General features: G+C 40.9%; 1 protein-coding gene across 3 annotated transcripts in view; it reads left to right on the top strand.

Annotated features, from left to right (window-relative positions):
• PPP1R12A (protein phosphatase 1 regulatory subunit 12A) overlaps positions 1-27,705 on the top strand; it is a 247,779-nt gene that overhangs the window by 131,271 nt on the left and 88,803 nt on the right. For all 3 annotated transcript variants that reach the window (XM_019514786.1, XM_019514783.1, XM_019514785.1), the window contains exons 7-13: positions 900-988; positions 1,130-1,287; positions 7,073-7,191; positions 14,497-14,712; positions 15,636-15,730; positions 22,892-23,014; positions 27,182-27,349. In XM_019514786.1, the coding sequence (XP_019370331.1) occupies positions 900-988; positions 1,130-1,287; positions 7,073-7,191; positions 14,497-14,712; positions 15,636-15,730; positions 22,892-23,014; positions 27,182-27,349 (968 nt within the window). The remainder of the gene's footprint in view (positions 1-899; positions 989-1,129; positions 1,288-7,072; positions 7,192-14,496; positions 14,713-15,635; positions 15,731-22,891; positions 23,015-27,181; positions 27,350-27,705) is intronic.

Below are 27,705 nucleotides of genomic sequence, written 5' to 3'. Positions count from 1 at the left end.
AAAAAAGCCAAAATCCCGTCAAAAATGAAAGGGGGGGGGGGGGGGGCCCCCCCCCCCCCCAGTCTGGGCCCACTTCCCCTTCCCTCTTGCTACTTGGGGCCTAGGGAGGAATGGACCTGGGCCCAAGGGTGGGGAGAAGCTGGGCTGCCATGGTGGGTGGAAGTAGTGGGCCCAAGGCCGACATGGTGGCGGCGGGTGGACAGGAGGAGTGGGCTCGGGACTGATGTGTGGGTTGGGGAGGAGGCCAGCTCCTTCCCTCCTCCAGTTGCTGCTGTGGGCACATCAGGCTGGGCCTGCTGTTCCCTCACCACAGTGGGATGGCTTTTCCCCTGCTCAAGACTGCCCCCCCGCCACTGCATTGGGCCCGGGCCTTGCTGGCCCTGCCCCTCCCCCCCTTTCTTTCCGCTGTGTTGCTGCTGCCTCCAGGCGCTTCGTCCCCTGTATCCACATGACAGAAGGCAGCCTGCTGCCACAATCAGAATGCTTCTTCACACTCTGATTGGCTGTTTGTCAGCTAGTTAGAGCGTGAGTAAAGCATTACGGACAGACAGACGGACATAAACATTTAGAGTATTAGAGAGTCTCGTAATTATGGGGGGGAGGTGTTTCTTAGGTGTAACCAATTCAAGTTAGTTAATGGACTTGATCTTCAGGTTTGACTTGAGGTGCTAAAGTCAGTAAATGCCACTTTAACTGTTCTTCCATTCCATTCTGTCAAATTCTGCCTGAGGATGTCAGTGCATTTAACCATGAAAGATGAGCAACGCAGTTTGATTTAATTTTTCAGATATAGCATTTTGAATATTTTGCATGATGTATTTATCCAATAATATTTGTATTAAATCTTTGTCACTTATCAACCTGTCAATTTCATTGCATTATTTTTATATCCCTGAAAGCTTCATAGTGAAAAACGGGAAAAGAAATCTCCCCTAATTGAATCTACAGCCAACCTGGATAATAATCAGTCACAAAAACCATTTAAAAAGTAAGTGCAGCATTAAATGAGATGATATTCTTGATACGAAAAACTTTGTAAGCTTCTACAAATATGAACTACTTATACGTCTGGTTGTCTTTACTCAAGTTAATAAATATTTTTATTTGAAATAAGTCTTTTTCGTTCCAGTAAAGAGACTTTGATTATTGAGCAAGAAAAGAATGCAACCAGCATTGAGTCTCTAGAGCATGAGAAAGCAGATGAAGAAGAAGAGGGAAAGAAGGATGAGTCCAGCTGTTCTAGTGAAGAGGATGAGGAAGATGACTCAGAATCAGAAGCAGAAACAGGTAAATTTAGGTTTGGAGAAATGTCTTGTGTTAGGAGTCTGCTTTAGCGTATTTCACTGCATTAGAAGCATGTGAGGAAGGGGAATTGATTCTTTGTTCAAATTTTAGGGCATTTGTACACCTTTGCACCTCAGTGCCAGGTGCTTTTAAAAGTGCCCAGCGCTGCAGCTCATGCATTTGTATAAATGGTGAAATGTGCATCAGTGCTAAGAAAATGGTGGTACACTTTTGAACTGAAATGCATCAAAGGTGTTTTAGTTGAAAAGCGCACCACTGCCATTTTTCTCAGTGCTAATACACATTTTGCCATTTATGCGAAATGGATGCGATGCAGAGCAGACTTGATTAATTGAGTCGACTCCACATGTTGGAGCAGACAAATATATGTGTATAAATGCCCTTAGTTCTTAAAAGTTAAATGTGTTTAAAAGTGAATGTAGCTCACAGGTACATTATTGCAATGGAATCATTTTGTATTTTAATGAGCTATTTTAAAATTAGTACAGTGTATTAGAGGCCACAGCAGTGTCCAGAAAGGATATGAAGATGGCAGGAAATAAAAGAGAAACAAGATCTAAGTGTGGAGTTATTTGCTTACCATGCTTGTGACTCAGAGCCTGAAATCTTAGAACATCAAATATCATTCTCTGTTCTGTCATCCTGAAGCACACTGATTGTAGTGGATTTGGCTCAGGTACATGCAAGGGAACTCTGTGTTTTAAGGTAAATATTAAGGTATTCTAAGTCTAATAAACTAGTTTTAACAAAAGAAATATTCAGCTGCTTTATGCACCACTCAAGAATCATAGAAAGTTAGGGTTAGAAGGGAGCTCAGGAAGCCATCTAGTCCAGCCCCCTGCTCAAAGCTGGGCCAACCCCAACTATATCATCCCAACCAAGGTTTTATCCAGTTGGGTCTTAAAAACCTCTAAGGATGGAGATTCCATAGTCTTTCTGGGTAGCCTGTTCCAGTGCTTTACAACCCTTCTACTGAGAGAGTTTTTTCCCCCAATATCTGACCTAAACTTCTATTAAGATTATGTAAAGCATGGCTGTCCAACTAGTAGGTTAGCGTGTGGCCCATGGACTCCCACTTGGTTGCTGTTTGCTCCTGCTGCAGCAGCTGGGAGAGGGCTGGACTGCCTGAGCTGTGAATGCAGCAGAGGAGCAAGCCTGCCCACACCACAGGTGTGTAGGGCGGGTGCTGTGCATGCATCAAGGGAAAGCTAGGCTGTCCAGACGCTGCAGGGGGCCTGGATAGCTTGGCTGTCCCTCTCTCCAGATGTGCACACTGCATATGCAGCAGCCCCCTCTCTCCTGGTCATGTGGGAAGTTGGCCTGCCTGTGCTACAGAGCTCCCCATGCAGCAGAAGTGGGAGACTGCTCCTGGGCATCTTGGCTTCTCCTTCTTCCCTCTGACTCCAGCTCTGTGGGGAGCTGGGCTGCCTTGTGTGGGTGGCTAGGGGCGGGGTGTGGAGTTAGGCCGTTTGCACAGAAGGGGGGAGGGAGGAATGTTAGGTTGCCTGCATGGTGGTGGGGAGCTGCGGGCACACCTGCGCAGTTGTGGCCACTGGCTGCCCAAAAATTAGATGTCTGGTTTAATGCATAGATTGTAATATGGAGGAACTGGCATTATAGTAGGCCTGTTAGAAGCCAAGTTAGATGTTTATACTTCTGGGGAAGGTAGACTCAAACACTATTTAAAGGGGCATATGCAAAGATTCAGTCTGTGTTTGAATGGGGTAGATGGTTTAGAGATGCACAGCTTTACCCTGTTGGATAACTTATCCATCAAAAGTTGCCAGACTCCTTAAATCAGTCCCTCTGCTTCCCGTCCCTCCACACATGCACACAATAGTACTTCTGTCTTTAAAAGACTTCATCTTCTTTATCTGCTTATGTACGTTGCTGGAAAAGAATGCAGTTATTGCTGCAGGGATAGACTCCGTACCAATTCTGCCACTTGCACATCTGACTTTTGTAGAAACTGCTAACTGAGTTGAGAGGAGAGGAGAAACTTGCCTGCTGTCCACCTTGGGACATTCAGCCTATAGTGCAGCTTGATTTTTGTAGCATATCTCCATTCTTGTTTATATTACTATGCAGCAGTGGTAACATATAAGGAATGGTTGCAAAATGAGACTGCCTGGCCATCCAAGGATTGCTGGGGCAGGGTTTTTCATCTGCATATGTTTATTGGATGAGTAAGACTTGTTGCTTAAACTCATTCTGTGTGATTGATTATGAAGGTATGTTAGGCACTCTTAGAAGTAATAACTTTATATTAATGTAGCAACTCTTGTAATGTATAAAACAGATGGGAAATCTAGGCCCAAACACAGTTTTAAATGGGCACATTATATTCTGTAATACAAAATGTCTCTATGAACAAGAACCCATTATAATATTTGGAAAGAGATTAACACAAACATTACTTTTTACCTATTTTATAGATGTGTATAAAATATCTAGAGAAAAGTGTAATAGTTGCACTAATAAATTTTCTATTTTTAGGCTATTACCTTTTTAACTGAAGCTTTCAAGAAAACAATAGCTTATTCAAATAACTGCAGCATTCAAGCTTTGCTTGATGCTTGTGTCTGATGAAAATATAACGTTTTTTTTGCACATACATGCCCTCAAATAAGGTGTACACATTTTTTTGTGAAGGCAGAACAAAGAAGAACACATTTTTCCCTCCAGAATTATAGCTGTATAGAGCAAAGACAGCCTAATCTGTAACTCACTCGCAGTCCCTTTTCTGCTTAACTGAAGGCTGAAACTTCAACTGCTGCTGAAGTCTAGCCTTTATGTGTAGCTCCATTATTTTGAAAGGACCTGGAAAAAGTTTGCATGCTTTATAATCTGCTGGACTAAAAAGTTTCCAAGATTGTGAAATAGGAGAACAGAAACCAGGAGTAGCTAGCACTCAGTAAAATTACCAGAAGGAAGGTTAGCTTGATAAGTGGAACATCATGATCATTAAAAAAGAGGGGAAGTGAAGGACAATGGCTCATTGTCAGCTGACTTCCTCAGCTGCCTGAATAGAAATGCCACTGCTGCTGCTGGGCAGTTGGTTTGGGAGGAGGAATCAAAGTGAGCTGCTCTCTATTCTGGGCAGAAGAATCAGCTTCTCCGATTAAGACAGAGGGAAGCCTCTCTGCTTAATTTTGAGGGACTGATTTTGTGGGAGAAGGGTATCTGTGGTATAAAAGACACTAAGGGCTTGAAATACACCAAGGCTGAGTTTTAGGTGCTTTTATTCTCTTTTCTGTTTGACTTGCTACTTAATGCTCATTGGTGAACTAGAATAGATTCATAACCATTATCCAATAGTCAGTTTATCTTTATTTGCTTTGGCCCTCTCTGGTCTTTGTTGTGGGTTCCCTAGAAACTTTTAAGGAGCTCTTTTTGTCTGAAAGGTATTTCACAGGCTTCCTTCTCCAGTGTATCTTTGTGTCATTTCTTTTGAGGAACCCGTTAAGAAAAGAAAAAGAAAAAAAAATTGCATCAGCTATTGATGGTTCTGTTAGAATTAGGTTAGATGTTCTTACTGATATTTTAATGGCATGCTGCAAAATATACCTCAGACCTGGAGGGCATAGCATTCCTTTAAGTTTGTAGCCCTCCCCTAGGGAGATTGAGGTCTGGTAAACTCAAGTCACCTGTGATCCAGCATGCAGGGCTGGCTGCCTTGGTCAGTAAGCCAGCTACAGTGTTTCTTGAATTCTGTGATTCTCTGGTAACTGTATTCTCTTCATTACTAGTGGACAGTTTTGTGCCAGGAAAATTTGACTGAGACGCAAGAATTAATTTATGTAAACTCTGTTTTTTTTTAATATCAACAAGGCTTTATCATACTTTATTTGGCAAGCTACAGAAGTTAGGCTTTTCCCTGTAGAGCTATGTCACAAAGTTCCAAGCGTGCACTCTCCCTTTTTTCCCATTATTCATTTTAAGGTTGTGTTACAACAAAAATTCTCAGAATGTTAAGGAACATTTTAATTGGCTGTTATAAAACACTTTAACGAGTGTTGCAGCATTGCAGATCCTCAGTATTGTTATCAAGTGTTGGGGTGGGGTATTATGTGGGGTATTATGCTAGAACCTTTGCTCCTGGAAACTACTGATTATGTGAGAAGCTCAGATTTAAAAAAAAATAGATTTCAAACTAAGTTAACTAATGAACTCTAAAGGTATAGGAAACTGTAAAGCAAGTAAGCCCCATCATTGTGTGGTTTTTGGTCAGTTTGTTTTTGGGGGGAGGGGGGGGGTGTTCTTCCATTTTCATGTGTGTGTTTTACGTCTCATGACTTCAGAAAATTTCCCACAGAGCTTTTCATGTGGCTTAACTTGGTCTTATTTACAGGCCTTCTCTTCCTAATTTCAAATAATTTCAAAACAGCTGTTGAGACCTGTTTCTGTATCGCTCCCTTCCTTTTACCCCTAATAATTGCATCCTCTTACAGCTTTTCTTCTTCCACATCAGAATTCACAGCTTTACTCCTCACTTGTTCATCTAGGACTGTTTCACCTACATTTGTCTCTATACTTTTCCCAACTTGTATGCACAGTCCACACAACCTGTATAATTAAAGGTTGTCAATTTAGCTCAGCCTTTTGCCACTTTTTGAGTCTCCCCTATGATTCAGAGAAGCTGATAACTAAAACAGATGTCTCATACACCAACATTTCCTCTATCCTATAAATGTTGTCACAGTCGGTAACAAAGTTGTTTTTACAAAGTGCCAAGATATCGGGTAAGAATTTGAAAGTCAAGCTTGGGCTATTGGCCGTATGCATGACCAAAAATAGCTACGTACTAATGAACTGTTTTGTAACCGTTTTATTTGTGTTAGGACTGTGTCAGTTCCCTTGGGCTAATAGAAGCTGATAGCAGTAGAATCTTAAATGACAAATATGGCTGAATTAATAGGGATACCAAAAATGTTGGAATAAGGAGGGTCTTTTTTTCTTTTCACATTAAAACCATGCAGTACATCTTTTCATTGTACTTTATGCCGAAGTGTGTTATCTGCTTTGCCATTAGGTTATGGGCTAGCTAAGGTAAGCGACTATTTTTTTTGTAGTTTGTCCAGTATAATAAAGGGTCTTTAAAAATTTTTGGATTGCTTTTAGATTTTTTCTGTATTTGCAGGCTGAATTGGGAGCTTTGTGTATTAGCAGAGATGGCCAATCTGTGGCACACGTGTGCCACAAGCATCAAGCAGTCTATGTGCATGGCATGTGGCAGATGAGGGGAGGGATAGACAGCACAGTGGCAGGTAGGGCAGAAAGCAGAGCAGTCGAATGGGCAGAGAGCATAGGTCAGGGAGCGGAAAGCAGAGCAACAGAGTGGCACTTGAGTGTATGGAGCTAATTTGTAGTTTCAGCATGTGTACTGAAAAAGTTGGCCCCTGGTGTTTTACAGCAAAGTGCTTTAGCATGCATGTAACTTTTAAGTATGTGAGTATTTTTACTGGGATTTGATTATATGCTTAATGTTGTAGGTAAGTACCTACCTGATTTGCGATTTTAATGCAGAGAAAATTGTTGTTGGAATATAGGAAAAAGTTGCAACCTTTCTAAGATTGTAAGAAAAAGCCTTTTGTAATTAGATATAATTAGAATGCCAAAAATTGGGGAGTGAGAGAGAAAACTGAGAATGCAAAATAAGATGCTACTGGCTGGGTTAATTAAGGACTTCACCCAATTCAGAAGAAGTGTAACTATATTTACTATAGGTCAATACGTTATAAATGACAATGCCAAAAATCTTTTGCAGACAAGAACAAACCTCTAGCTAATAATGCAAATAACGTCAGTACGCAACCCACTTCCATAGTTGTGACAGCATCTTTGATAACCACTGGTCAGATGACACCTACATCACCTGTTAAGAAGGTAAAACAAAAAATAATTGCTGTATGTACATTATGCATATTTTGGAGTATTTTTTTCTGTATGCCTATGTTGATTACAGTGGTTACAATGTGAATTAATTGTCTAGTGAGTCTGAAAATATGCAAATATTCTTGGAATATTCAGTGATCATTAGAACATTTATTTGCGTTAAAATTTTCCTGAAGGTACTTTCTGAAATATTTTAAAAGCTGTGTCTTTTATCATATTTTATTGAGACTTTCTACCTACATTGCAGACTTGACTTGTAACAAAAATGGGTATTGGAAGACAGTTACCTATCATAAGCATCTTATTTATTATCCAACTATCAGTTTTCAAAGAAGGGGGCAGTTTCTCTATTTAAATGTAATTGAAGCAGAGGAAACAAGAACCTCAGTTGCACATCTTGACTCCCAACGCAGCTTCATATGAAAGGGAAGAATTTGTGGTATTCCAGAGGAGTTCAAGTATTCAGTGGTCCAGAACACGGGAAATGAGAAGGGAGCAACTTTTGCCAAAACCTAAGAAATGAACACAAACTAATGGAGAACAAGGATTTTTTTTTAACTTCTTTGGTCCATGCTGTTTTGTGATCTGTTTGCAAACACTTTAAACCAATGTAACTGATTGTGAGTAGACAATTAGACAGTGTTCAGTGTTGTTGACACATACAAGGTAATGTGGTGCAGTAAGTTCATCTGTTCATAAATTTAGGTAGATGGGCCGACTAGAAAATTAACTTCTAATTAAAATTAAGTATTATTGGCTCTGAAGTTGAGGTCCATCTCTGTGGTTGCTGCTGTTGTGACATACCAATTTAACTTTCAGTGAACTCCAATACCTCAAGTACTCCTAGTAGTGTTGCTGCAATATTGTGAAGTCCGGAGCAGGATTAAATAGCCATGTGATTAGCTCCCTGCTGTCATTTGAAAAACCTACTGTCTTTGCAGCTGCCTTCTGTGAAAATCTGAGGTTGCCATTAGCAGGTATATGGAGGTGTTACTTGAGTTGGAGTAGAGGTTGTTTGGTTGGTTTGTTTAAAGCTACAGTTTTTTTAAATGGTGAAATAGTTCTAATTTGTTTCCTCATTTTGTTTGTTCTAGTATATCCTGCCACCAAAACCCATCAATTACAAAATTACTTTGTTCATAAAGTAGAAGGTAGGCAATGAACATATGAACTAAGCAGAATCCTTCTAGTTAAAATGGCACAAGCAGGAGCAGAGACTTTAATGGGATGGCCCACACATGATCTACATTTGTAGCAGCATGGGCTGCCCTCAGATACATGCATATGTGGTGCTTTTGCTGGGGCTTTAAAGGACAAACATAAAAATTAAATATTGCTTTTATTTTAAATAGGAGTACAATGACGCATCAATTGTTAGTTTTATTTTAAAATATTATTACTTCTCTGCTTCTTGTAGAACTGAGGAGAGACTTTCAGTGCTAGTATTGATTGTCCATGAAAGTGCCTTCTAGGTGTGTTAGACATTTTGTAGATGGAAAGTAATCCTTTGTTCATACTATAGGAAGTTTATAATGTAGGCAAAAACATATAGATAGGCAGAAATTAAACATTAGGCTTAAACATACTGGTATGAATGGCCCTGAAAATTCTTGATGAATCCACTCAAAAAAATAAATTGATGCAGCTCTAATGTAGATTTTGTTAATATATACTGCATTTACTCAAATCTAAGATGGCCCTGAATTTAAGACCATCTCTTCCAATAATTAGATTCTGTACATGGAAAATTTTACAAATTTGTTACAGTTTTCCATGTATAGAATTTAACTGTTGAGGGGTCATCTTTAATTCATCCCCCCCACTGCTGCAGGGGGACAGGCAGTGTGGGGCAGGTGGTGTGAGAAGGTCAAGCAGCTTACCCCTTGCTTGCGCCCGCTTTCTCTGTTGCTTCTGCTCCCCTCCTCTCCAGCCTCTACTCCCCCCCCTTCCCCCCCACCCTTGCTCTGCACTGGCAGGTTCCATTGTGTTCTAGCCTGGGGCACCGAGCGCAGCTCCAGCCCAGCCCGTAGCAGTCATGCAGGCTGTATACCACTGTTACAGGGACAGGTTGGGGCCATGGTTGGCTCCATATGCTGCAGTGTAGAAGGAGCCTGCCATTGTGGAAACAGGGTAAATGGAGAGGGAGAAGGGAAGGCGAGGAAGCAGAGACTTTGTGTGGAGAGGGGAAAGATGTGTGGGTGCAGAGGTGGCAGGGGAGGGAGGTGGGGGGCAGGCAGCAGCAGCTGGAACTATGGCCCTGACCCCAGGTAGTGGTTGGAGTCTGAGCTGCAGCAGCTGCCTGCTGACCGCCCCCTCCCCTCCCACCTCCCTTGTATTCAGTTCTAAGATGAGGGACCCCCCCATGTGAAATGCGGGGGGGTGCTTCATCTTAAAATCAAGTAAATACTGTAAGTCTGATTGTTAAGTCTTAAAAAGGGGACGTCATCATTTGTCATATAATTATATGAAGGATGACAATCTCCAAGTTGACATCATTATTAAGGCTTTTTGTCAAAGGGAGACCAGATCTATAGAGGCATTGATCATACTTAGGGTATCTATATTGTGGTGGGGGGGGGTTTTGAGGGGGGAATTGGGTTTTGGCCCTTCACTTTTCCCTTTGCACAAGTAATAGGTTTATCTAAGAGTTTCTTCTGAAAGAATCTGTGCCCATACTGGCTGGTATTGCCGTATTTTAAACTCTTAAGGTTGTATCTTTGTCTCTCTAACAAGTTTCTCTCCTTAAGAGACTCATTTTCAAGCTTTTTCAGAATTTAACATTAATTTTTTGAGTGTCTATTTTGTACTCCTTAAGGGACAGAAGAAATGGTCTTGATGTTAGATTAATTTTAGGACTAATGCAGCTTTACTGAACTGTAGCCTTAGGTACCACCTTAGTTTAACCATAGGAGCTGAAAGAGAATGTCTGAAATGAGCAGTATAAACTGATTTAGCTCTCACTCTTGACCGCAATGTACTTGGGCTGTATGCTGAAGAGTTCTCCAGGGTTTGGAACAAAGGAAGGATTATTTTCCCAATAGTTCTACCTTTAGTCTTGTTTATTGATTGTATCCTGGCTATGTTGATGAAAATTATCAGTCAGTTTTAGTTTCTCTCACATCTGTCCAAATCTCAGGTCCTTGTTATGCAGTGGATCTTAGAACAGATTTGGGAGTGTGTACAAGGTCTGTTCTTTGTGTGCAGGATTAGACATCTGCCCTTCAGGACTGTAGTGGCAAGAGCGCCCTCCACAGCCTGGGGTGAGAAGTCCATCTTAGTGGACTGTTAGCTTTGAGTCTGAGTTTTCCCTCTCAAAATGTAATGTCCACAGCTTTTAGGAAGCTTCAACCATTGAGGAAGGCTAGGAATTAGGGCTGTCAAATATTCAACATTATCATGCATAATTAATGGGTTAATTTCTTCTTGCATTAATTTTTTTAACATGTTAATCATGCACATGGTTTTTGCAGCCTGGGCTCTGCTCCATTGCTATCACTCTGGCTCCAGGCTGACCAGTGGGGCAGCGGTGGCAGTGCAGAAGAGCTTCAGGGCAGCCCAGGTGCAGGCTCCAGGCTGCTGTAGGAGGAAGGCGGGGGGGGGGTACAGGCACACAAATGCCCATGAGCACCTGCAGCATGAACACGGCCAGGAATGCAACCTGGCGGCGTGTAGAGCAGCACCCAACAGGTAAGTCTGTGGAGGGAAAGGGGTGAGTGGGGGGCAGATTGAGGCTCCCATAGTGAGGGAGGGAATGAGGCAGGTGCTGGGATGAATGGGGTCTCAGGGCTGGGGCAGGTCGTCCCCCACACCCCTGGATGGGCCTTCTGTGGCTCCATCCTGCAACCTGTCCTGGGGCCCCATTCACCCCTGTCCCTGCCCCACTCCTTCCCTCACCATAGGGGCCTCAATCTACCCCCTCCCTCATCTTTTCCCCTCCACAAACTTACCTTCTGGACACTGTTCTGCACACCGCCAGGCTGCATTACCGTCGGGTTACCATATTTCCAGTTTCAAAAAAGAGGACACCCGTGAGCAGGGGTTGTAATATGATTGTGAGGTGGGCAGTAATGTGCCCATGCCCTGTCTCTGTTCCTCACTCCCAAGCCACAGCCCCCGCAGTCCTGCTGCTACCCTTCACTCCTGACCTACAGTACCCCACATCCTGCCAGGACATGCAGGGACCCTCCCCTCCCTAGGCTCCAAACCTTACACATGCACACACATCCTCAGTCTCCCACACTTTCACAGATTTTCCCCCCCACCTCCCCCCACATACCCCCAACCATACAAAGCATCTGCATAATTTCGAGTTGTTAGCTGTGTGATTAAAATAGTGATTAATTGTGACTAATTTTTTTTAATCACACAACTAATCACGATGATAAATTTTAATCGTTTGACAGCCCTACTAGGAATAAACCTTTAGGTCAGTGCCTTAAAGTATTGTTGATATTCTCTGAATATAAAGACCAAAGCTGTGTTTTAACATAGGCACACCTCTTCCAATGACCATGAAGTGCTGGTGCTGTTCTGGCTTTTTCAAAGTTGATATGCTTAACACTAGTTCTTGAATTACAGATGCAATACCTGCTTTAATCAATATGGTATGCCTTTCCGCCAAACTACAAATATGTAGTGAGAGATGGAGGGAAATCTTAAATCTAATCTTGTTCAGGGACTGAGACGTGGTTATATTGCTTACTCTGAACAAGTTAGGACAAGTGACCTGTTACTGAAAAATATGAAATGTGGTTATGTTATGGTTCTGCCATCTTGCTTTTGATGGTGGATGATAGGGAATGTATGACAGAAGACTGTCATCCTAGATATTTCATGTTCCTTTGATCTTCCCTTTAAAGAATGCCACCACTGGGGACAGGACACAGGGCTTGATAGACCATTGATCTGACCCAGTGTGACCCTATTCTTATATACACAGGCAGGTTTTGAGTAAATTAAACATTTTTAGAAGATACAAAGAACCTACATTTTATAAACTGCTTACTACTGATTCCTGATGTGAGAAGAGTGGTAGAATGCAGAACTGAAATGAGTCAGTATAGATGGAGGTTGAAAGGATTTAAATTTGTGAAAGGCTTTTGAGAAAGTAAAAGGGATTACCCCCACTGAAAGAAAAAAAAACTTTTTAGTTTGGTATCTGTCATCAATTGCCATATCTATGGACATTTTAATATGCATTTTACTACCCAGTAACTATTATTCTTTGAGAGATTCATTTTCAGTTGACATGATGGGTGCATTACTCATGGTTGGCCATTCTGACCGACTTAAATTCTGTCCAACTTTCACATCTCACCTCAACAAATCTTGCTGTCTTTTTGCTTCAAGCTCCAAACTTGCAACAACATCTCTAGGCTTTATTGCTTTGACACCCACCCTAATATCTCTCTTACATTGTTAACTGAAGATATCCCTAATAAATACAGACCCTTTTGACCAGCGTTTCATAACCCGTGGGTCACAAGAGTATGTGAAAGGGTCATGAATAAACTTTAAAAAAATGGCATCTCCTTTAAGGAGAAAAACATGGGGAAACCAGCCTGCAAGGGGTTGTTTAGGGCTCCCCATGCCCCACACACCCCCTGCCCCACACATTGGGGGGCCTGGGGGAAGGGGGCAGCAGATTGGGAGTGAGGGGCACTGGCTGTCAATGTTTACAAATGGGTCCTAGTACAAAAAAGTTTGAAAATCACTGCTTTATAATGTGCCCGTCAACTGCCCCAAGGCTCTGAAAACTTTAACTACTTAATGGTGTTAGGATGCAGTTTTTTGCTCTAGATCTGAGGGATTAGGATAATCCTAATGCCATGGTATACAGCTGCAGCAGTAGATCTGGGAGCAGGGTCTGGCCACATCCCCTCTTCAGCTGTTCTGTGCGTGCATGATGAGTCCTGAGCTTACTGCCTAGTTAGTGCAGGTGCTTGTGAGCTCTGATCCGAGCCCCTACTTTTTATATAGTACCAGGTCTCAGGGCGTGAGTGCTTTTACCATTCATACCCTCCTTTCCCTTCATGCTGAATTCAGCAGGAGAGTGAGTGTGTCATATGAAAGGAGGGTGGCTCCAAAAGATGCCTTTTCCCTGATCAACTGTGTGGGGCCACTGATAAACTCCAGCTGATTTGGGTAGTGTCCTTGAAGTTGCAAGCTGCAACAAACAGCAGGAGCATCTCAACAGTCCTTGTGCAGCTGTTTGCAGAAGGGCTTGTCTTTCATTTGGAAATCTTATACTAACAAAGTGGGTTACAAACTACTTGGGTACAAATGTTCCAGCCTCTTCTGTATAAAGCATGGCACATGTTTTGCTGTAATTTCAGTACCATAGATCAAGTGAACTTTCTTGAAATGTACACTCCCAGTATGTTGCATTTTGATAACATAATAGATTATAGATACCTATATCAAGATTTATTTCTGAAATGGTGAATGTTCACTCTGGACATACCCAAGGTAGGTTTAAACTATCTCAGTTGCCAATAGCATGATGGTTGGATCTCAACCATCAAGTACATCCCTAGGATCCTGATAGGCTTGTGTAGCACATGGACTGCAGTGACACTGATCGTATCTTGGTAATGAAGCTACTTCAGGTACATCTGCATGGGCAGAAAGCATTAAAGTTATTAAAGGTATTAAAATGTTTTCTTCTCTTAAGTGTTTTGTGGTCTTTAACGATGAGCAGCGTACATGAACAAGGACTCAAATATGTGACTTCAAAACAACTTCCCTCCCCCTCCCCCATTTCCATTCTTTCATTCTTTATCTTTGTCTTGTCTTAATTGGCTTTAGTATGATTTCATTCCTCCTATCATGCCTGTGGCGGAGTCAGTAGATCCTACATCATGGAGGCAGGGCTTGCGAAAAACTGGCATTGTTCTTGTGCCCAGTAAGGGTGAAAAGTCTATGGTGAGACTTTGGTGTGCACAAGATTTTGTTTTCAGGTTGCAAAATAACATATTTAATCAAACTGTTCATACCAGATTGCATGGTTTTAAATGGTGTGTAAATTTTTGTTTGCCTCATTATCACAATGTGTGTTAAAGTGTGGATTTTTAAAGCTAACTGTTAGAAAATGTTGTATTCCTTTTACCAGCTATTTATTTATGTCATTAACGTACCCAGGAAGTGTGTAAGCTGTTTCATCCCTCCCTCTCTCCCCCACAATTTTTTGTACGTTTACTGAAAATAGCATATTTTGCACTGTGTTTTGAATGAAATATCAGAGTTAGTGTGGATTAAGGGTCTTAAACTTGTTGATGTCTTTTTTTTCACCTTTAGTTTCCAACTTCAACGACCAAAGTTTCTCCAAAAGAGGAAGAGAGAAAAGATGAATCTCCTGCTTCCTGGAGGTTAGGTCTTCGGAAGACTGGTAGTTATGGTGCACTTGCAGAGATTACAGCTTCCAAAGAAGCTCAGAAAGAAAAGGACTCCACAGGTGTCATGCGTTCAGCTTCAAGCCCCAGGCTCTCCTCTTCATTAGACAACAAAGAAAAGGTAATCAATTTTCAGAGTATAAAACATTTGAAAATACCCACTGGTACAGTTAGTGTAAATGTTAATTATGATGTCAGTTGAATGTAGTATGCAGTCCTAAAGATTACCTCATTACAGAAGTTACACTGCTTTTAATCTTTAAAAATGAAAGGCATTGAATTGATGCATGAAGCTACAGTTACAGCTAGGGGTTAGAGCTGCTCCAGGACTGCAAGTTTTGAGCCACCTTTGGAAAGGGAGGGCATACATCTCAACCCATGCAAAACAGTTTATCTGGTCCCAAGGCTTGCACTTCATTAAGTGCAAGAACTGTGATGGTTTCTGTCCCTTACATATGGGTACTGTAAGTGAGGTCAAAAGGGAAGCTTTTTATACCCTCTCGTTCACCTATTGTTGGGAGCATAATTAAACTGTGAATTATTGTGCCAAAATAGTTGCGTAGCTTGTTCGGGTATTTGAGCAACTAATTACTTTGTCCCTTTTGAGTTTCTCAAGTCCAGTAATTCGTTTTTCAAGTACTTATGTCTTCTTGCACAGAGTGCTGATTTAAATATGTTTACAGATTTATGAAAAACACCATACCACTATAGTGTGTAAAGACATATAGTTGGCCATTGCTATTTTAAACCCAACCTTTTTGGAGTCCCAATAACAGAAAATCAAATGCTGTAGAAAATTAAGACTATTAGCTGCTTTGAAGAGTTTGCTGATCTCGCAGTGGTGCTTTACTATTCTTAACCTCTGATTGGAGCCAATTGTACAGTTTAACCTGGAGAAATCTAACGGAAATTGGCCTAAAAAAATTCTCAGTGGATGGCAGTATAATTAGCAGCTGTTTAACAAACTTTATTTTCACTTTTAACATCACTTGCGACCATCTACAAAGCTATTTTTCACTCCTAAAAAATATTTGTCTTTTGCAGGAGAAGGATGGTAAAGGAACTAGACTTGCATATGTTGCACCTACAATACCAAGGCGATTGGCCAGTACATCTGACATAGATGAGAAAGAGAACAGGTGACTCTCAAATTATAACTTGTGGGTTAAATATACATACAATTTTACTTCAAAATTTCTTGGAACCTGGTCCCTAGATTTCTGAGAGAGAAGTCTAGCCAGACTTAATGCAAAAAAGTTCTGGGTTGTTCAGTCCAAAGCGTTTCTGTCCCTTCTATTCTTTCAGATGGGTAACATTGCAGTTACAAGAATGCTGCTGTTTTATTGCCTCAGAACAGAATATCAGTAAATGACAGTATATTCCTTTCTTAAAAAGCAATGGACAGATGCCTTTTGGGGAAAACTTGAAGATTTACACTACCAAGAGCGTAATCTTGGTCTTATACAAGTAAAAGTAGTATCTACCATATTTACTCAAATATAAGATGACCTTGAATATAAGCCAACCCTCCAATAATTCAATTCCATATCCAGAAAATTTGTTGTAACTTTCTTGGGTACACATACAATCTAATTTTTGGAAATTTGCCTTGAATTTGTCCCTCTTCTGCTGCTACAGTGGGGAAAATAAATCTGGGGAGTCAGGTCTCCCTCTGTTCCCCCAACTTACTGTTAGACCCTACTCTCCCTAGGTACATGGAAGTGAGATGCAGATTTAAAAACGCAGAGTGCATCTACACATGCACTTTACTGTGGAGTTGACTAATTAGCTCTCCAGTAAAGTGTCCCTGTCTATAGGTGTGCTAGTATTCAGGCACAGTAAATTAACTAAGTGTGCCATAGGACAGTACTATCTTACAGCAGAGTAATTATGTGCACTAAAACGCATGTGTAGATGGTAACAAGGGTGCTGAAGTGCTGAGACTGCCTGGTGCATAGCTCTGCACGTTAGCACCCTTGTGTCCCTGCCAGCCCCTCTGCCACCTGATATTGCCACTTGGAGCCTGAGGCTAACCCCCCGGGCTCTCTGCCAACCTGGGGCTACTCTGCCCCAGCTCAAACTCCTGCAGTCCCAGGCAGACATGCAGACACTGCACCTGGGAGCAGCTAACTCTGGCTCAATTTGCATCGGAGTTTATCACATCACCGTAATGACATGTGTAGATGCAGCCACTGACTTTGAAATAAACATATCTGTAGTAACTTACATATAGTAAAATTACTGTGGGTACCCATAGACTTAGTTCATTCAGAATTTATGCATTTTTTGCCTATTTTAAAACTGCTGCAAGTTTTAGCACAGGTACTCCATAAACACACTTTTAAGAAGCACTTTTATATCTACTTGTATATAATACAAAACCAAAAGACTTGTGATTTGCTATATAGTTCACTGAGCTTGGCCCCACCAGTCAACTGCCTTTCAATCCATGGTGACTCCACAGCTCAGCACTGCTCAGTATGTGTATTCCAGAATGTCTCTTCCCCCCACCTTCCCAGAAAGGATCCATGTGCTAGTTAGCCCTCCACTCATGACTGAAACCAGGTTTTCTTATTACAAGTCTTGGGATCCTCCAAAAATTTATATGCAGATGATATGCAAGGCAACCTAGTCCAGCTCTACTTCATGGAGGGCAGAGCCATCATATGCAACATGCTGAGAGAGGGAGGAGTGGCAGAAAGACTATGGGTGAAATGTTTGGAGCCCCGTTTAATGTTTGCCAGACATTTAAGGCCAGTGAAGAAACAGAAATATTGGAAATGGGAAAGAAAGGTTCAGCTCCACTTCTTCTGGGAGTGAAGAGGAAGTTGAAATGTATTCAGTGTAGTGGCTCACCATGACTTCTAAAAGAGTCGGCACTGAGGAGGACTGTGTGCAATGGGTAATACCATATATCTTATTCAGATATAGGAGCTGTACTAACCTGTTTTTGTGGTAAGTTCCCATCAGTATGTTTGCCTAATATAGGTCATGTGTTTTATAGTCATACTCAGTGCATGAATCAACTTTTGTAGGTGGTTTTACTTACTGAGCACATGCTGCTTTTGACAGCAGTTCAATGATGGGCTGTGTATTTAATGAGGTTTTGTCTTTTGTGAATGTAAGATGAGGGGATTTTCTTCCCCCTGTGCTAATTGGGTAAAAAAAATCTTGTCTTGTATTTGATTAAGTATGGTATATTTCAGCAGCTAACAGTGCCAGAAATAACTTGTTAAATATGCTACTCGGGCAAGATGAGTTTCAAAGTTGACTTTTCATGCCACAGATGCAGATGTGATGATTCATACCCATACTAGCATAATATCACTACAGCTGCAGTCTTGCTCATAGTTGCTGCTGATATGGCTACTGATTTTGCCTCTGCAAGTGCTTTTGCCTTACTTTTTTCACTCCCATATTAACAGTAGCAGACTCCAAAGGAGTAATGTCCTGTTTGTGAAGTTACCTGAGTGTACATTCAGCTTAGAGAGTCTCATTTTTTTTCCAGTGGGAGGTGGGCTTCAAATTTACCCAGAAAATATTATTACCTGTAGATTTTTTTTTTGCCACTTTGCAAAAAATTCTTAAGGGTATCAATTTATGCATCTGGAAGGTTAATCATGTGGGCATTGCTTTCAAGGTTGTCATGCCTATACAAATATTTAACAATGTTATCAAATGTTTTTGTTCGGTAATATGGAAACAGTGGCCATGTCTATGTGAGCAGTGGACTGCATAGTCACTTAGCATGTGCATAAGCGTCCCCACATGGTTTTTTTTCAGAGGCTACTGCACAGTAGCAGTGAGCTCGTTACTAATGCACAGTATCATTGCATCATGGATAGTGTCTGCCAACGCTGCTGTGGAGTAGTATCTCAAGTAGATGTGCCCAGTAGCTACCAAAAACCCTTAAATTATAATAATATATACAATTTTATTGCTGGCACAGATACTTTCTCTTTCCTTGCATTTGATCTGATCAGCTTAATAGATTCTGATCTTTTTCCACCAGTGTAAAATTAGGGCAGTATATTCTGTCTTCATTTTGAAAGGATCATGTGTGGCAGAATATATGAGTCCAGCACTTCTGGGATTCTATTTTTGCAGACAATTTTAGAAGACAGAATTTTACAGCCAACCAGACAGTCTAAAAAACTTAACTTGCCTTATAAAAACTTTTATTGGGGTTGCCTTGCCTGCAATTAGAGCTTGCATTCTTGACTCTGTTTAAAGTCTTAGTAATTCGTTTCCATTTAGCTCTCTTCTCTTTAGTCTAGAAGGCCAAGCATAAAAGGAGAAGTTTTGGTGTAGGCTTGTTGTACTGGAAGATTAAAGCAAGAAGACTTGCTTGCTGCTTTACTCTTGTATATCAGTGCATTCATCAGGGACCCTTCTAAACTGCCATCTGTCTTTTCAATGCTGTTAAAGTTTTTGTAGGAGCAGACTTGAGGATCAGACAACTATCTTTTTTGTAGTTTAGTCTTCAGACACTTTGTGCTGTGCCTGAAGATTCTGTTTTCATTCTTTTTGTGATATCTTCTCCCACGCATTGCTCTCACAACATTGCCCTTTTTCAGCCCAAGGAAAAAAAAAGAAAAATATTTAGAGCAATTATCTGCAAAGGTACTTCACTTCTGAGTCTCTGGCTTCTATCTCCCAAGAGAACAGAATCCTAATTCAAGAGCTGCTGGGTCCTCCAAAGTAGTGGAGGTTAGATGCCGAGGCCCTTCCAGGTCCTCAATCTGTGACTACTTATTTTTTTAGTCTTTTTCATTTAATTTGAGTTAAACTTTTGGGTGCTTAAAAGTTTCAGTTAGTGTTTGGTGCACTTGCCCAGCTCTTTTTTCTTGCACTGTCTTCCACAGTCACTTGTCCACTTTGTTTGAAGATCCTTGATGTTGCAGCTGGTAAATCGAGCAAACTCTGGCTTGCATCCATAGATGCTTCTTAAGCAAATCTCAGCATGTCATCCTTTCACTGTACTTGACCTTGGTCAGGCTGCAGGTGGAGTACTGCATCCAGTTCCGGGCTCCACAATTAAAAAAGGATGTGGAGAAGCTTGAGAGAGTCCAGAGGAGAGCCATGCGCATGATCAGAGGGCAAGAGAATAGGCCTTATGAAGAGAGGCTGAGAGCCATGGGACTCTTCAGCCAGGAAAAGCGCAGGCTCAGGGGGCACCTGGTGGCTGCCTATAAGTACTTAAGGGGTGTACATCAGGATATGGGGGAACACCTGTTCACCAGAGTGCCCCAAGGGATGACAAGGTCAAACGGTCACAAACTCCAAGACCGTTTCAGGCTGGACGTAAGGAAAAACTTCTTTCCTGTCCAAGCCCCCAAGGGCTGGAACAGACTGCCTCCAGAGGTGGTGCAAGCACCTACTGTGGCCTCCTTTTAAGAGACATCTGGACATTTATCTTGCTGGGATCCTTTGACCCCAGCTGACTTCCTGCCCCTGGGGCAGGGGGCTGGACTCGATCTTCCAAGGTCCGTTCCAGCCCTAATGTCTATGAAATCTGTGAAATCCTTGGATTAATGTGTGGAACACACTAAAGGCCTCAAGAAGACCACCTAAGTATTTGCCCCAATAAAATCATTGGAAAGACCGTATCTAAATGGTTCTCTAATTGTACATCTCTTTCTATTAGCTGAAAAGCCTGCACTTGAAAGGTCATGTCGCTACTTATAATATCAAGTGGTTTCTACTGAAATGGAAGAACACTTTTTGTTTCTTTCGTAAGAGGGTTTCAGTTTACAACATGCAGAAGGCAAACACATGACTTTTCTTACATTTTTAAAGCGCTGTTGCTTAAATTCAGTCTCTGGGTGGCAGAATCTGTTTTGAAAAAGGAGCATTTAGGCTATCCTTCTCCCTTCAACTTTGTTTTCGTTTTGGAGCATCTCTTATTTGAGTTGGCCAGTTCTTGAAAAGCTTTTATTTTTTTTAAGGACATGTGGCTGAAGCTGTTTAGGCTTCCTATTCTTTGGAGGTATGGCATTCTTCCTTTCATGCTGAAATCACTTAGTTACTATTGGTTTGTTTTTAACAATGTTTGTCTTTTTATTTTGATTTTATTCTTTGAGACTTCACCCAGAACAAGCCTCCTGCATTGATTTTAATCTTGACAGAGAGAAATATTTCTTTGTAATTTATAATCTGGACCCACTGTACAGCTCAAGGGGACCAAATTCTGCTTCGGTATTAATTTATTCTGTATCGGAGCATCAAACATAAAGACTGAGGCCTGGATCCAGTCCATGGTGCTGCTTCATCTAGCCTGGTGGTCTACCCTGGGGGGATGGGGTGGCCTGGCACAGAATCTGGGGCTTCTAGACCCTGGTGGACAGGGCCATCAGTGGCAGGATGACAAGTGAGGGCTATGCTGACAGCCTTACTCTTCCTGTCCCATCACTGTTTTTTCCTTACTGATTCTGTCCCTACTGCACCCACCACTGTCCCTACTGGACCTGTTCCCATCATCCTGTGGCCTGGTCCAAATCTGGCCTGAAAAGTAACCTCCCTGTCTAGTTTCAGCCTTAGCTGATGGTATGAGTTTGATACCTTTGCTCTCTATATCAGTGAAATATTTGTTTATACAATCTTAAACACCACTAAATAGCCACACCCGTAGCTCTTAGTGGAAAATACTCATTGCTGCTAAAGACGCCAACTAATTTTGCAATGATTATTGCAACAATGGAATATTTTTGTTATGTTTTCCTGCTGCCTGGTCTCATTTGCCTCGGCAGTTGCAGTATCAACTGACCAGCAACAACAGAATGTCCTTTGCTTGCTTTCCCCATACCTGGCCAGGATGGGGCAGCTTGTTGCTGTGTCGGGTGTTTATTTGCTTGGTTGTGTCTGCCTTTACTGTATTGTTCCACAGGCATGCTCATTATATATTTAAAGTTTCAAGGAAGAAGGGCTGGTTAAAATCCGTCATCTAGTCTGATCACTCTCCACGTAGAAGTGAGTCCACTGATTCCTACAATCCAGCCCAGCAACTTATTGAAGTAAAGCTGTGGTTTCTGATATTTCCTCAACTTCAGTCCCCCGCTACCTTCTCTGTCAGCAAGCTGAACACCAGCTCTTCCAAAGAGTACTGGCTCTCTGGCTTCAGAGAATAGTTCATAGATGGTACTCTGCAACTCATATAACTTCCCATTGGAACAAATTTACAAAGGATGCAGTTCCTCCAGGCAAGACCTAATAGTTAATAGAGCTAGACACAATGCCATGGACCTGGCTACAGTAGAATGGCAAATTTTACAAAAAAATTGGAATTCTTTGATATCTTTGCACAATGCCATACCCTGTAACAGCAAAATTGTGCTGTTAAAAAGGCTTTCATTAAGAATAGGGCAGTTTATATTTCTCTTGAGCATCAGGAACTGTACCTTTAGCTGATGTGGTTTACATTCTTAAGGTTCTATACAACAACGTAAGAGCTAAAAAAAAGTTTTTTTTTAAGAGAAAAAATGAGATTTTGGATAACATTTTGTAGTAAGAAGTGAGTGATTTTTGGGGGTAAATTCTGTCATGGGGAATGTGAGGTACCTAGCATATAATTTCCAGATGTCATTTTCTCTCCTTCCCCCACTTCCTTTACACTTCTGCTTGTTCTTGGCTCAAAGTTGATGGATTTTTTCAATTTTTTGTTCATTTTTTTTTATCTTATACTTTGTTGAAATATATCTGTTCTTTTTTTCCCATAGTAAAGTTATTTTTGCAGTTGGCTTGGTTTGGTGGAGTTCTTGCTTCCTACAAACTGCTGGAACTACCTAGGAACTAAAGTAGTTGTAGGTTACAGTACAGATTAGGCCTCTAGAGTAGCTTTTGTGGGTCATGTTGCATACTATTCTGGGCTTTCACTGCCTGACAGAGCCAAGCAGCTATTGAGCTAGGAAATTACTGTCAGGAATGAGAGTTGCTGTGAGACTAGTTCTTTAGTAGAGTTACTAGTTCTCCCTTTCACACCCCTGAATATCAGTATTAGAGATTCTTGCTCTTGCCAGTGATGTCAGCATATACATGTTGATTATTAATTAGATAATTATGGGTTCTTTTCACTCCCCTAGATTCCTTCAATCTTTTTTTTTTTTTTGGTGTTCAGTCATAACATGACTGGACATAGTACTTTATGTATAGAAAGTTTCAGAATGCCTAATTATATTGAATTCCTTTATTCATGTCTTCACCTTTTCATGTAATTTTTGCATCCCAATTCTTTTCTTTTTCTTTCTAGTGTTTAGCTCTCTCCAAAGAAACTAACAAAACTATTTTTAATGTAAATTTTACAGGGACTCATCTGCTAGCTCAATACGTAGTAGTGGTTCTTACACGAGAAGAAAATGGGAAGATGATGTCAAGAAGAACACTTTGAATGAAGGCCCTACATCACAGAATGCAAGTTATCAAAGAAGGTATGGCAATCTTTGGGTGGAATTTTCAATAAGATAAGTATGTGGGTTAACTTTGGCCTGAGGCACTAGAATTACCGGTATGCTATATAGGCAGTTTTAAATTTAAATATTGTAGTTTCATAGCCTGTGATAACAAAGCTGATGCTACTAGTGAAGAAATAGAAGTTAAAACAACTTTGCCAGGTGTGCATTGAGATTTTTATTTTATTTATTAAAAGAATTGAACGTTGCTTGTTTTATAGGCGGACTGCTAATTTGTATAGACTTACAAATCTATTTGAGCTGGACAGTGCAAAGTAGGAGTGATAGTAAATAATGCATTTGAAATTTGTCTGAAATTTCCCAGTTTTGTTCAACAGCTGAAAGTGACTAACTGTTGGAATTAAAAAAGCTTCCGCCTTTTAAGACCTAAGTGGAAAAAATGCTTGTTCCATTATTTGTCTTCTCTCCAAATGTTGACTTGGCAGAGCTTTTGTCCAAGGGAGCACGTGCTTTTAAAATTAAGCATTGCTTCAGGCCTCACAGTGTGTAGTCTGTGGGCTTTTTTCCTCAGGATATGGCATTTAGTGATTTTCATGTGACTGATGGATGATTCTGTTTGAAATATATGTACAGTACCCATTTCACAAAGATCTCAGAAGGGTCCAGATCCTGCAAACTTGGCAATTAGACTCTCAGAGGTCTTCTAGTTCAATCTCATGATTAATTTTACTCTGATCAGTTATTGATTTTGGTGGGACTATTCTTGGTATTTGAATGTAATACAGCAGTGCTCATCACCCAGCCAGATCTGACCCCCAGTGCTGTGTTGTCACGCCTGCAGGTCTGAAAATTTGGTGTCTGGAAGCAGTGCCTCCCTTTCACACCCCTGGCTGCAAAATTTCAGGACCCTTAGGGAGCCCTACGTTCTGCATGCTAGACTGGTTGCCCGATTTTGGCATGCAAGGCTGGGTAGGGGCAGCATAGGCTCAAATCTGAGCACATGGAGCTAGTGCAGGACCTGAATCTAATGTTTGGAGGCCATCTGAGGCTCTGCAAGTACCTGGCTGGGCCCAGAGGGCTCAATCCGGCACACAGACTAGCCCTGTTCTGCTCATTTGGCTTGTGGGGCTAAAAGCTTGAGCACTGCTGATGTAATGTATAACTAAAAAGACTTAGCAGTACACTAAAAGACCTGAACATGCACATGGGGTAGTTTTTTGTGTGCATCACACCCTTTAATTCTTCTCTGTCACTGAATGAATGGTTCCACAGTATGGAATAATTTGACTACAAGACTTGGAAGACAATTTTTCATGTTTTCCTAAAAGCAAATTCCAAAAAATTATAACTTCTTTAAATAACACTGAGCAATCTTTGTTTTAAGACTTGTTATTCTTTTGCAGAAATGTTAGTTAAGGTTGCATGAACAATTTTGTGTCCATCTGTTACTGTAGAAATCCTAATTTTCTGTTATTCTTGAAATGGAATGCCATCAGCTTTTCCTAAAGCTTCCTCATATATAGTACTTGGAAATATATCTTCATTCTTGGTGATTTGTTCTTACTGCCAGAAGAGAACATTTTCCAAAGACTTACTTCCAAGGTGGCTGTAGACAGTGAGACTTGTGCTTAAAAATAGGACGTGGGTTCCTTTTGTTATTTAGGTACTGTGAATATCTCACCCACTGTCTAGTACAGGGGTCAGCAACATATTTGGCCAGAATGCTATAAACATCCACAACTTTGACTTGTAAGATGTTGGCATGCCATGGGTGGATGGTGAGGGAGCTGCAAGAGACCCAATCCTTGTTGTGGCAGCACAGCCCTGGCCCTTTCCCTGCTGTCTGCCCAGAGGTGTGTGTAACAAACAAAATACCTTCGCATGCCATGTTTTGGCACCCATGCTGGGGGTTGCCTACTTCTGGTCTAGTATCTTAACAACTACTCACTGGTTACATTCTTATGTCTTGGGCATATATCTTTATTAATGTAGTACTTTATTTGTCTAAGGCGCCTAACAAATCTAATAAAATTTCAAATTTTTTGGAAATTTGGTGTTCAGTATAAAAGGCCTCTTATCTTCTATAGTACAGGTAGTTTTCGGTATGGTTTTCTGTCTACTACTAGTGAGCAGATTGATTAACTTATGCAGGGCTTAACACGTCCTGTAAGGCATTTTTTTCTGAGCTAAGATGTTTCTTACAATATAATTTAGGGCAGGATATAGCTAGTGAGGGAGCAGCATTCAGTGAACATGGGAAGGGAAAAAGAGTGACATTAAAATATGACTTTGGTACTTGGGCCCATACAAACTTAAATTAATACTGTTGTTAGTTTAATTTTTAAAAGGCTGAGTTAATGATTCAACAGAAGAGAGGATACAAGGAAGGGACAGAAATAAATGATGTTTTTTATTATTGGGTCTCCTGATACAACATGATTCTATGCATATTTATTTAAAGCTGAAAACCTTTTTCTTTCATTACCCATTTTCTCTACTGATCTGGCTGTGGTGGGGATTGTGATGTTTTCCTGGAGCCTGGTTCTTATTATGTCACTTGAACATCCAAGAGAAGTTTGTGTCCTCAGGGTCAACATAACTTTAAAGCAGTGTGATACTTGTGCCGCTTCACAGCAGTCCCAAAACATTCCTATGTTTTTTTACATCTGCCTTGATCTAGCCTGGCTAGGATCTGAATATGCCAGTTCCATAACAATTGGGAGCTCTCCCGAGATAAGTGTGTTTTAGTTAAGCAATTCTGGCTCCTTCTATTTCCTTTGTATCATTTGGTTAACTTAAAGGGGCAGTAAAAACATAATGGTAATTCCTGTATTGCTATGGTTTGAGAAATGTTATGTAAATTTCTGAATTTGGCATACATCAGTAAACTTCTTTTCTTGTACAAGTTTGTTCTTATAACAGGCTGTTTTATGTGCCATTTTATAATTCTAGCAGCAAGAGCCCAGAATCCAGAGTAGTGATGGCAAATTGGTCATCATGTATGCAGTTGTTTTGTAGTTAGTAATGTGGTTAACAATCTGAGCAGTCTGTGCCATTGCTGGCGTTAAATACAGGCATAGAAATATGCAAATGATCGTAGCACTTCCAGTCCTATCATGCAGAATTGAAATTACAGAGCCGATTGACATAGTGTAGATATCACTATGTTCTCTTCTCCATACTCAGAAAAGTGAAGATGGACAGGAAAGGTATTGGGGTAGCATAATAATCGGGATGGTATAGTTGGGGCTGGTCCTGCTTTAAGCAGGGGGGTTGGACTAGATGACCACCTGAGATCCATCCAACCCAAATTTTGTATGATTCTGATCTTTCTGAGAGAAGAAGATCCAGAGAGCTTTCAAACAAGCGCAATATATTTTAACTGTTGAAACAAAGGGAATTTAATATTGGCCCTGTCAATAAAAGCTGTGCAGCAGCATTCTGTATTTTCTGGAGTCTGTATCATTATGAAGAGCTATAGAGAGGGGTCACTGTGTGAAAATAAGGTGATGGTGGTAAAATAGATGAGGTATTTGGCCACTACCATTCATCCACACATTGTGGTTAGTGATACCCAGTGGTTCCAGACCTTTCTGAATAGGAGAATGAATATTCAGTGTTAAAGGTTATCCGGGTTGTAGCCGTATTGGTCTAGAAGAAAAAAACAATTAGGGCTCATGGTAGAGGTGATATCTTTTATTAGACCAACAAGATCATTGCAAAAAAAATTCTTTAATTGCAAGAACTGCCTGCCCAGAGGAGCTTTCCATCTATTGACTCCTCTGTGAAATCCTATGAAATACAGACTTTCATTTCTACCCCGGAGAACTTTTAAAATCTGTTCTCCGATGCCTAATGAAGGGTGTTTGTTCCTGAAAGCTTGCAGTTAAAGAATTTTTTTACAAAAATCTTGTTGGTCTAATAAAAGAGATCACCTCTACCATGAGCCCTGATTACAGTATAAAAGGTGACTTCCAGAGGACAGCAGTGGAAGCAGAAATAGGATCTCAGTCAAGGAAACTAAAGATGGAATTCTGTTTTAATATGGCTGAAAGAGTCTGCGTTTTACTTAATCAGGAGAAGCAGCTTTGGCAAGAAGGAACCATGAAGGTAATTTATACCTTTATGGTCTTTTAATGAACAATGTGATGCACATGACATATATTATGTGATTTTCTCCTTCAGTGGCTCCTTTGGTAGAAGACAAGATGACTTGATTAGTTCTAGTGTTCCAACTACTACGGCAGCGCCAACAGTTACCTCTCCAGCTGGGCTTCAGAAACCCCTGCTTACCAGCGCAAACACTACTACAAAGGTTACAACGGGTTCTACTTCAGTAAGCTTACAAAGCAGGTAAGGGCATCAGCACACTTTGTTTTTTTTTGGTCAGGCCTACTGTGTGCTTATGTATGTGCATGCGTTCTTGTTCAGTAGGTCATGGGGCTGTGGATTTTTTAATTTTCCCATTTTTTTAACATACCATTTGGCTCAAAAATATTGTGAATGGCTTTGGCTATGAAGTGACAGATTTGCATGTCTAGCAAAGAAAGCATTCAAGTCAGAAGGACAAAGAATATATTTTTTAAAACCCCACAGAGGTACAATATTACTTAATTTTTAAATTTATTCAATCCTGTAGCTCTACATGAGCTTTATATGTTACAGTGGAGACGCATCTTGCGTATGTTTACCTTTAAAAAAAAAATCCA

Source organism: Gavialis gangeticus, unplaced genomic scaffold (genome assembly GCF_001723915.1).
Source record: "Gavialis gangeticus isolate Ggan-Ray unplaced genomic scaffold, GavGan_comp1, whole genome shotgun sequence".
Lineage (NCBI taxonomy): Eukaryota > Metazoa > Chordata > Crocodylia > Gavialidae > Gavialis > Gavialis gangeticus.
The sequence above is the reverse complement of the archived record's forward strand: the minus strand, read 5'-3'. Positions and strand labels throughout refer to the sequence as shown.